The sequence below is a fragment of the Lentinus tigrinus genome (genome assembly GCF_003813185.1).
Source record: "Lentinus tigrinus ALCF2SS1-7 unplaced genomic scaffold L226scaffold_21, whole genome shotgun sequence".
Classification (NCBI taxonomy): Eukaryota; Fungi; Basidiomycota; class Agaricomycetes; order Polyporales; family Polyporaceae; genus Lentinus; species Lentinus tigrinus.
The window spans coordinates 419,381-428,634 of record NW_027137930.1 but is presented as its reverse complement, the minus strand read 5'-3'; the positions used below and the strand labels follow the sequence as shown (position 1 = coordinate 428,634).

Below are 9,254 nucleotides of genomic sequence, written 5' to 3'. Positions count from 1 at the left end.
AGTCGGAGTGAGCAGAAGTGAGCAGGATGTAGTCCGAGTGAGTGGATGTAGGTCGGAGTGAGTGGATGTAGGTCGGAGTGAGTGGATGTGAGTGGCAGGTAGCGAAAGTGAGCAGGATGTAGTCGGAGTGAGTGGATGTCAGTCAGAGTGAGTGGATGTCGGTCAGAGTGAGTGGATGGAGTCAGATGGAGTCGGGCGTGAGCGGCACGGCCGGGAATACGGTCCGCGCGGTGTCCCACGAATTTCCCGGCAATTCCTCTGACTGGGAAATGTTTTCTGAATGTCACAAACATTTCCTGATTGGAGATATGCTTGTGACGAGTAACGTTTCTTTGACATGTCTGCAACCCGAAAATGGGCATGAGACACCAAACAACTCCGCACAACGGCCTAAAACAGGACATTGCCTGGAAAGGCATCGGACATCCATGTGACCGACGACTGGAACTCACGAAACACCTTGCATTCCCGTGCCTTGTCCCACACTGGGAAATCCTTGTGTCAACAGACATTTCCGTGACATGGCAAAGGAGTTCCTCGACCCCCGTCCCTGTGACATTTCTCAGTTTCCATGTCACAGATGTGGAAATCCTGCCGGAGTGTTACATTTCGGAAGTGCCAACATTGCCGAGACATCACCTAGAATTGATAGCCCCCATCTGGATTTCCCATGCATTACCTTGACCCGAGCATTTGGTTTCGCACGTCGTGGATCACCGCCGGCAGTGCACTACACCTCCGAAACCATCGGCGATCGCCTCGCCGAGTTCTGTCACCGGAGCAGCGCTTGAGCAATCCTTGATGCCACGAACCACGGAGTATGAGGGGTGAGTGGCTCTTCAGACTCCAGATGTTACCCCCCAAGTCTCAGGTGAAGGGACCGCTCCCTTCTTGGCTGCGTTGTCCCTGCACCGCCCCCGATAACCGACGCCACCTCGCAGGCCAAGGTTGGTCACATCGCGGCGTACTTAAGCCTGCTATATAGGCTCGCACCGTCGCCGTGAACTCACCTTTCCTCCTCTAACGATCACGACATGTCTAACGCTGTTGAAGTGCAGGTATCTACTCTCCCGCCGCCATTTCCCTCGCCGTGCACTGACGGATCTCTTGCAGGCGATCCTTTCATCTGCTTTGGTGTCGTTGACTATAGACACCTTGTTTTTCGGGCTCTTCTCTGGTACTTGCGCAGCATCGCTATGGCTTCTCATCAACAAGAGCGCTCCGCATCGTCCGATTGTTGGGCGGATGGGTCCTGCGGTCCTGCTCAGTTTCATGTTCGTGTTTGCCCTGACGGTGAGCCTCTCATGTTCCTGCATACTACGATCGTATGCTGATTGCCTGACGATGCTTTTCTAGTATCTGGTCCTCGATATCAACATCATTCTGCATGGCTTCGTCTATAATGCGGGCAACCCTACTGCAATCGTGCAGGTGGTGACACCGGAGTCGCGCTCGGACTGGGGCACGACCATGACGATCTTGTACATACAGATTTGCCTCGCGGACGCCTTCATGGTGCGCATTCATCAGACGTCCAACTGCTACTCATATGTAACTGACTGCTATTGTGCCTCGCACAGGTTTACCGACTGTTCACAGTGTGGGACCGTAATCATTGGGCAGCCATCACACCCGCCTTGTTCTGGCTTGGCGCTGTCGGTGCGTCCGCTCCTCACACCACGCTGCATAGCATCCCGCTCATTGTTGTTTTCCGTTCCAGCTGTTGGCGCTACGATGATTGCAAACATCTTCCACTTTGAGGATGACCTTACTGGTGGCATCCGCACGGTACTCTTCTTCACATTCTCGTTCATCACGAACGGCCTCTGCGCAAGTACGTTCACGTCAGCTCCTCTCCACACATTGAGCCCGTCCATCCTGACCTGGTACGGCTCTCGGCACAGCCTTGATAATGGGTCGTCTCATCCGAAACTACTCGCGCAATCTCACTGCCAAGCCCCGCCTCCCTGATTCGCCGTGGATTCCTCGCACGATGGTCATCATCGCAGATATCATCATTGAGTCCGCGGTGGTGTACTTTGCAGCTTCGGTTGGTCTCCTGGCCTATATGATTGTGGGACTCCCGCACGCATCGCCGAAGTGGATCATTGGGGGAATGCCTTCGTTCATCGTGAGTTCCAATCTCGTTTACCATTCTTGTGTTCTGCAGCCCAACTGAGGCGAACCTCAGGGCATCTCTATGTCGGCAATCGTTCTCTGGGAGCTTCAGGTCCGTGATACTGAACCCGAGAGTGATACAGAGATTCAGAAGCTCCGTGCGCAAACGGCTTGAATGGACTGGGACTTTGCCATACGATCACCAGTACATGCGGTATGCGGGCCTCCCTCGGATCGGACTTTATGTATTATAACCATTGGTTCGTGACGACCTGAATGACCTAGATGCCTTTTCCCGTCCCCATGTCTGTGATATCTTGGCAGTAACCGCATTCACCATCCTCTAGGAGTCTAGCCGCACCTGGGCTGGCATGGGGTTACAACTCATGAGCCTCCCATGATATCACGGCTCGAGTACGTAAGGCCGTATGGGACCGGCTCTCACGTGGGCGGTGCACCGCTTTCAAGTTCACTGCAAGACAAGCTGTTTCAACACACAGCCCTCGACTCGATCTTACGCCTCGACGGCATCATCACCCAAGAACTAGCAGGTGCAGCAGCTCCATCAACTCCGGAGGACCAGGATAAGCCTTGGCAAACGCAGCACATACCGGATCACGCGTAAGCGTTTCACTCGGAGTCACTGCTGAACCTGAACCGGATCTTTGTACTGCTTGTTCTACAGTAACAGAATGAAATTGGCCGCATCGCTCCGGTCGATCGATGCCGCAACGGTGCAGACACTGGACAGGCGCGGGAGGTACCAAAACCTAGCAGATTTACCTGGATTGCAGGCTCGCTTTCCTTCCTTCTACGACCACGACCATGTCTGACATCCCTTTCGACGAGAGAGTCCGCTTCAAGGTACGCTCATTCCTTTTGTGTTCCTCGCCATGCTGACGATCTTCCGAACACTAGCACGTATTGCAAGACGGTCTCGTTGCACTGGCCGTAGATACCGTGCTTTTCGGACTCTTCGCTGGGGCATATGCCGCATTGTTGTGGTCACTCATTACCCACTTGAAGAGTGGCCCGCGGCATCATGTCCCGGCGAAAATCAGTTCTGCAGTCGTCCTGTTCCTCATGTTTGTGATCGCTTTCGCGGTGAGCCTCCCGGCTTCCTTCCACTGTCGCATGCACTAATCGTCGGAACCATACTCTAGTATCTTGGTGTCGACGCCGCCACCGCTGTCTTCGGTTTTGTCGACAACTCGGGCGATCTTGATCTGATGGCACTCGGCCTGACAGACACTGCCGTAGGGCATTGGGATTTGGAGGGGATGTTCTTATTTATGCAGATCGCTCTTGCGAGTTTCTTCATGGTGTGTACTTTCCTGATATCCATGATGCTTAGCTGAAGCTGAAGCTTGACCGCTGTTCGTCACGGTTAGGTTTACCGACTGTTCGAAGTGTGGGGTCGCAATATCTGGGTAGCCGTCCTCCCCGCGTTGTTGAGTCTGGCTACTTTTGGTGCGTCCGCTCCTCGCCCTGTCCTGCCACATGGCATTTCACTCATGATGGCCACCCCTGGGATAGGGGCCGGCGTATCGATGCTTGCGAAGCTCTTTCACTATTCGACCAACTACCCCGCCGACGTCCGTACAACGCTCTTCTACGCGCTCAGCAGCGCTACTACTGGCCTTTGCGCAGGTAAGGGTTCAAGTTGGTCCCGTGCTATCATGTTTCGCTTTCTCAGCCTTTGTTCTCTACGGCATGGTATAGTCCTGATCATTGGTCGTCTGATCACACGCAAGTCCCGACTCGCCTCCTCACTGGTGCTACCCCGCGCCGCGGCCGTCATCGCAGACATTTTCATTCGGTCTGCAGTAGTGTACGTCGCCGCGACAATTGGTCTGGCCGTCTACATGGCCTCGGACCTTTCGAGGCCGCGGCCCAAGTGGATCATCGGCGGCATGCCCTCCTTCATCGTGAGTTTCATCCACCCTCTACAGGCCGAAGTATGATTTACGGGCGATGCAGGGCGTAACCTTCTCAACTATCGTCCTCTGGGAGCTCAAGATGCTCAAGACCGAGCCAGAGGACGAGGATACCGAGAAGCTCAACGTACAGACAGCATAGTAATGTTTTACCTATATGACTTGACACCTTATCATTACGACTTGGGACTTCTACAGATCGTAGATTGACTTTCTGTGCCATATTATACCCCATGAATATTGACGACCTTAATGCTCTAGACGATTGCATGCGCTTATGAGCGGTACTGGTCACAGCGTTGAGGCGCCTATATTCTCACGCTCCTTTTTGTTTTGCGTTATCCACAGGAGAAGCACCTGAACTGTTCCATCACCGCCTATACAGCCCGAGACCTACTGACAATAAGGTTGTTGCCAAAGTCAGTTCTCAGCCGCTCGAAATCTCGTTATCGTCGCGCCATGTTCATCGCCCAGGCCTAAGCAAGACGGACTCCAAGTTTCAGACACAACCATGAGCGTACGAAGTCCAGGGCTCCCTCGTTTTTGTTGGGGGAACGAAATAGTGACTGTATTTAACAGGTTTATTCGTTGACTCTTCTCATACACCCCGTCCAAAATCCTCGACATGCTGGGCATGTTCCTCGCTGGCTCATATCCGCGGTCTGACTCACCAGTCGACCCTTCACACGCACCTCCCAGGGACAGGTTGCCCAATGCTACCATGCCAACTGAAGATGTACCTGATACTGGACTTCCAGAAGCTGTCTTGGATCCAGTCGCGGAGATCGAACGGATCATGTCTGAAGCTGGCCTTATCCAACAAGACATGGAGGTATGGGACCCCTTGGGGAACGTCATGATCCTCGCTGAGGGTGTCGCGTTTCTCGCGCACGACAGTGTGCTCGCGCTCTCCCCATACCTCTTGCAACGCATCAACGAGGAGCGTACAAAGGTTCTACTCCCAGGCTGGATACCGGTCATCCGGCTGGATGAGCCTGCAGCTGATCTACGGCACTTCCTTCGCGCATTGAGCAGGTCTCATGATGAATTGTGAGCATTTCCGTTTGACTTCTCTAAAATCCAGATTTCTTAGGCTGCGGCATCTCATACAACAGGGATCCGCTCGAGCCAAATCCTAGCTTCGAGTCCATATGGGCTTGTGCTACATTGGGCCAGAAGTATGAGCGCCCCGACCTGCGAGACCAGGCACTCGCCTATGTCAAGTCTTACTGCACCGACAACTACGATTCGTTCCATGCCAACGGACGCCAACGCCTTCCTCCCGGGTTCGAATTCCCGCATGCCATCGGCCTGCTCAACCTCGCGCGGTACACGAACGCACATACCCTCCTCCCCCTGGTCATCATGTCGTGCACGATGATTGCAAACACCGAGATCCTCGTCAACGGGTGGACCCGCGCCGACGTGATCAAGGTCCAGCTCACATCTGATGATCTTGCCCTCTGCATCGCCGCCGAGCGCCGCATGGTCGTGCGGGCGATCGAGAACGCAGGCAAGATATACAAAGTTCAGATTCCTATGGACTGCGTGAGCAAGGCGGGGTGCCAGGACGCGTTGGTGTGGCTGAACATCTGGCATGCGCACATGGTGAGCCAGTCCCGTAGGTGGCACGATCCGTTGAAGATATTGTGGGGACTGGCGGTCAGGAAGAAGGCATTTGCAGGCCCCGGGGAGAACTTGAAGCTGTGCAAGGTCTGCCGTGGTATGCTACGTGTTCGACAAGACGAGATACTCCGGAGGACCTGGCGCGAGCTCCCGTGTATCCTGGACATCCACGTTCCAGGATGGCCGGGTAACTGCCCGGTCCATTGTGTTGAGAGGAGAGCAGACGTACCTGGTGTGGATAGTAGCTCGTTGAGATGTCCCTTGGTTGGCCTTGTACCTACCCTCTAGTGTGTAGTGACACACAAGAGTACTATGACATTGCCTGAGAAAACTCGGGAATCTTGTTTGTCGCGGCCATTGATGTCGTTGAATGTCGCTGAATGTCTCCGGATGAGTAGGACAATCGCTAGACAGTACTGGACCCGGCGATAACGCCAACAATTGTGCATCATGGCATAACAATGTGTTGAGACTACGCGATGACCGACTTGCCGTCGACACCGGTATTGTCTTCGCTAACTCCGACTCATCGAGGGGACATAAATGCTCGATCATATTTCACCCTTCCGGGCAAACAACCTGTTCCTTCCAGCTTCAACCAGCACTACCTCTACGCGTTACCGGACTCACCCAATGAGTGCTTACACTATCATTCCTCCTCCACCACCCCCAGTGGCTCCGTTCGCTGCGCCACCACAACGTCCACGGACGGCGGTGCGTGACATTCCTGCGAGCGTTTCAGGACGGAAAAGTGTCGCGCGCGTTGACGTCGTCTTGGATGGTGAATTCTGGTGCGAAGGAGGAAAAGGGCGTCTCATATCGTACAAAGATGGACTACAGCCTGTCGAGTTCCGAGTCGATAGAACCCTGCTGGAGAAGCACTCAGCCACCTTCGCCTCGGACGTAAAGAAGCATTGGCAAAACCCACCGATTAAATACACTTCGCAGACCGCGGAGGATGTTCGGCACCTGTTCAGAGCGCTCCGATCCAAGGATGAGACTGGGTACGTGTTCTCGAATGCCACTAAATCATGATACTTACCTTGATGATATGCCATAGATCCTTCTTCACTCCACATACGACGTTCCATGCAGTCGCCGCTTGCATCAGACTTGGTCTGGAGTTCATGTGCGTTGAACTCTACAACACCGCAATGGCAAAGGTCAAGACATACTTCACCGACGACTTCAAGATCGTGAGGAGCCGCAGAACACGTCCCCTCCCCGTTCCCATCCCCCCGGAATTCGGCGGGCTGGACATCGCGATCCCAGTCATCAACCTGGCTCGCCTGACCAACACCCCCTCGCTGCTCCCCCTCGCCTTCATAGCCTGCACGAAGCTTAATGACCTCAAGCCACTCACGCACGGCTTCAGGCGCGATGATGGCACGAGAGAGCGACTCTCCCCGGAGGACCTCGGGATTGTCATGCGCGCATGCCGAGCCCTCCACACGAGCTTCTCCGCGTGCATAGTGGAGATATACGAATCCGAGGTCTCCGATGAGTGCGTGGCCCTCAACGGGGATGCCTGCAAAGCCGCGCTCAGGCGGATTTGCGGTAAATGGCTGTACAACTTCGGGAGGGCGAGTACGCCGCCCTTGGACCCATTCTGCATGCACTGGAAAGAGCCACTCATGAAAACCGAAGGTAGCAGGTTGTGCCATCTGTGCACGTACATGGTGGTGGAGCGGGGTACGGTCACGGACGAGGTTAACTGGAAGGAGCTGCCTTGTATCCTTGGCATCAAGGTACCGGGGTGGTCGACATGCGTTTGCCCGGTGCACAGTCCGGAAGTTGAATCGTTCATGGAGGTCGATATAGAGGCATGTATACTGAAAGACAAGATGCCGTGGAGTAGCACGTATCAATAGTCATCGTTGAGACCAGTCAGCAGATCTCGAATAATGCGGATATCTTACTACTGATCATTACGGTGTCTATACGTGTGATATTTCCAGAAGTCCAAGAAGCGCAGCATCCCAGAGCGAGGACTCGACCACTACTTATCCTCTAGTAACGAGCTTCAAGCATCAGGGCATAGCCAGAAAAGGTAAACAAACGACGACGTACCCTCCGGTATAATCCGCCGATCAGCATGCCTCTCTCCCCATCCCGGTACGTCTTCTATACCCAGCAGCTTCGGCAAGTTCGCCCACAGCCTCTCCCGCTCCACCTCATCCCGTTTTCTGAGGGAACGCTCACAGCTCGAGCAGATGTCAGAGGTCTCCCCATCGAAGAGCTCGGCAAACGGAGCGAACGGATCGCTCTGTGCCATCCCACTGGCGATCTTCTTCGCCACTCCTGCCAGTAACCCTCGGTTGTCCTGAACACAACGACAGGAACTGCGGAGGTATCTGTCCTGGGTGAGTATCGGGTTCAAGACTAGCAGCTTCGAGCTGAGAGTCGCGCAGAGGAGGCGCTCCTTCGCTTCGAAGCAGAGCTCGAGGTCGCGCGCGGAGAGCGTCTCCTTCTCGCCGTCTTCGCGAACGAAGCCTTGCACGAGTGAGCCTCCGAGCGTTGCGCATGCGAGTAGAGCAGTGGGGAGTATGGTGCGATAGCTCCTGGAGCGAGCTATGTTGACGACACCGATGGCTTCGTGGTGCTCCCAGCCAGCGGGTACCCACGATTCGAGCTTGTCCCATTCTTCGAAGTTCATCGTGAAGTGCTCCTCGAGGAACTCAAGGGCAGCATCATGTAGTCGAGTCATCTGATACTTGTCACCGAGGTAGATGCAAGCACGGATGGCTTCAAAGGAAGGGGTCTGTGCGCGGAAGAAGCTGTGGCGAGTATCAGCATGACGCCGCGCCACCCAGCACGTTGCGACGACGTACCTTCTGTCTTTGACGGGCATGCACGCGCGAAGAACGTGACGGAGGGCATAAGGTGAGTCGTCCAGGCGTAATACAGGGTGATACGGGCGAACTTCGGACTCGGGTGAATTGTCTTCAGCTATCTCTGGTTGGGCGAGCGAGAACAGATCGCGGAAGACTTCGGATTGCTCTATCAAGACTCCTCTGTAGACGCGGAACTCGACATCTCCGGCGATGAGAGTGATAGTGCCGTCGTCAAACCAGAACTCTTCGTCTTTGCGTGTCGCCACTGGGCTTTGAGAGTGCTGTTCTCCAGTAGTTGGGCCGTCTACTGGTAGCTTCACGCGTTTGGCGGGGATGTCAGTCGGATTGTCCTCCAAGTCGTCATGAGGGCGCTTCATATCGTTGTGCGGTGCGGAGGAAGCGGGCACTGGAGAGGGATTTAGGTGGGAGAGAACGGCGTTGCGAACTGTGTGGCGAGAACAACAAATGTGTTCATAGCTGTTGTGGGTGCACCTACCATACGGGCGTCTTCATGTTGCAGGGTGCGTCGGGCTTGGAAGCAGGGATCCAGCGTCCGACCTTATAATAAGACCATACGCTTCGGCCTCAGGTCTGGGAGTAGTCCGTGGGCCTCCTATGCTGGTGTGGTCTGAATTTCCAGAAACACTGCGTGAATCACGAGAATGGTTAGAATATACGTGGATGGCTCTCGACACCCAAATCCATTCGATAGCTTGAGACGAGGGCGGGGAGCATAGCA

The 9,254-nt window shown here is 54.6% G+C and overlaps 5 protein-coding genes across 5 annotated transcripts; 3 read left to right on the top strand and 2 right to left on the bottom strand.

Moving 5' to 3' along the window:
- The first annotated feature begins 805 nt into the window (after positions 1-805).
- Positions 806-2,422, top strand: L226DRAFT_537006 (uncharacterized protein). Its single transcript, XM_067681231.1, has 7 exons — positions 806-1,058; positions 1,114-1,293; positions 1,357-1,515; positions 1,581-1,659; positions 1,721-1,834; positions 1,905-2,131; positions 2,192-2,422. The coding sequence occupies exons 1-7, from the start codon at positions 1,035-1,037 to the stop codon at positions 2,291-2,293; spliced, it is 885 nt and encodes a 294-aa protein (XP_067533411.1). The 5' UTR covers positions 806-1,034; the 3' UTR covers positions 2,294-2,422.
- A 521-nt stretch (positions 2,423-2,943) lies between these two features.
- L226DRAFT_572933 (uncharacterized protein) lies at positions 2,944-4,265 on the top strand (the record flags this gene model as incomplete). Its single annotated transcript, XM_067684755.1, has 8 exons — positions 2,944-2,982; positions 3,037-3,222; positions 3,282-3,440; positions 3,510-3,588; positions 3,655-3,768; positions 3,841-4,046; positions 4,099-4,182; positions 4,254-4,265. The coding sequence occupies 8 exons, from the start codon at positions 2,944-2,946 to the stop codon at positions 4,263-4,265; spliced, it is 879 nt and encodes a 292-aa protein (XP_067533410.1).
- Positions 4,266-4,875: 610 nt separating this feature from the next.
- Positions 4,876-6,006, top strand: L226DRAFT_489959 (uncharacterized protein). Its single transcript, XM_067677299.1, has 2 exons — positions 4,876-5,105; positions 5,171-6,006. The coding sequence occupies exons 1-2, from the start codon at positions 4,882-4,884 to the stop codon at positions 5,967-5,969; spliced, it is 1,023 nt and encodes a 340-aa protein (XP_067533409.1). The 5' UTR covers positions 4,876-4,881; the 3' UTR covers positions 5,970-6,006.
- A 208-nt stretch (positions 6,007-6,214) lies between these two features.
- On the bottom strand, positions 6,215-7,591 carry L226DRAFT_148076 (uncharacterized protein). Its single transcript, XM_067672419.1, has 5 exons — positions 7,358-7,591; positions 6,857-7,299; positions 6,724-6,799; positions 6,610-6,662; positions 6,215-6,551 (listed from the first exon to the last, which is right to left on the bottom strand). Exons 2-5 carry the CDS (start codon positions 7,294-7,296, stop codon positions 6,323-6,325), a joined length of 798 nt encoding a protein of 265 aa, XP_067533408.1. The 5' UTR covers positions 7,297-7,299; positions 7,358-7,591; the 3' UTR covers positions 6,215-6,322.
- An 89-nt stretch (positions 7,592-7,680) lies between these two features.
- On the bottom strand, positions 7,681-8,892 carry L226DRAFT_572931 (uncharacterized protein; the record flags this gene model as incomplete). The annotated part of the gene is made up of 3 exons (XM_067684754.1): positions 7,681-7,691; positions 7,752-8,458; positions 8,513-8,892. The coding sequence occupies 3 exons, from the start codon at positions 8,890-8,892 to the stop codon at positions 7,681-7,683; spliced, it is 1,098 nt and encodes a 365-aa protein (XP_067533407.1).
- Between the last annotated feature and the right edge of the window lie 362 nt (positions 8,893-9,254).

What these genes read in the sequence shown, in the direction of transcription:
- L226DRAFT_148076 (XM_067672419.1), bottom strand. Translation starts at nt 7,296, where the DNA reads ATGCAGAATGGGTCCAAGGGCGGCGTACTCGCCCTCCCGAAGTTGTAC. An exon ending in ATCTTGAAGTCGTCGGTGAA is followed by an intron (nt 6,800 to 6,856) that starts GTATGTCTTGAC and finishes CATGAACTCCAG; the next exon opens with ACCAAGTCTGATGCAAGCGG. An exon ending in ATCTATGGCATATCATCAAG is followed by an intron (nt 6,663 to 6,723) that starts GTAAGTATCATG and finishes CTTGGATCGGAG; the next exon opens with CGCTCTGAACAGGTGCCGAA.
- L226DRAFT_537006 (XM_067681231.1), top strand. Translation starts at nt 1,035, where the DNA reads ATGTCTAACGCTGTTGAAGTGCAG. An exon ending in CTAACGCTGTTGAAGTGCAG is followed by an intron (nt 1,059 to 1,113) that starts GTATCTACTCTC and finishes GATCTCTTGCAG; the next exon opens with GCGATCCTTTCATCTGCTTT. An exon ending in TGTTCGTGTTTGCCCTGACG is followed by an intron (nt 1,294 to 1,356) that starts GTGAGCCTCTCA and finishes ATGCTTTTCTAG; the next exon opens with TATCTGGTCCTCGATATCAA.
- L226DRAFT_489959 (XM_067677299.1), top strand. Translation starts at nt 4,882, where the DNA reads ATGGAGGTATGGGACCCCTTGGGGAACGTCATGATCCTCGCTGAGGGT. An exon ending in AGCAGGTCTCATGATGAATT is followed by an intron (nt 5,106 to 5,170) that starts GTGAGCATTTCC and finishes CTCATACAACAG; the next exon opens with GGATCCGCTCGAGCCAAATC.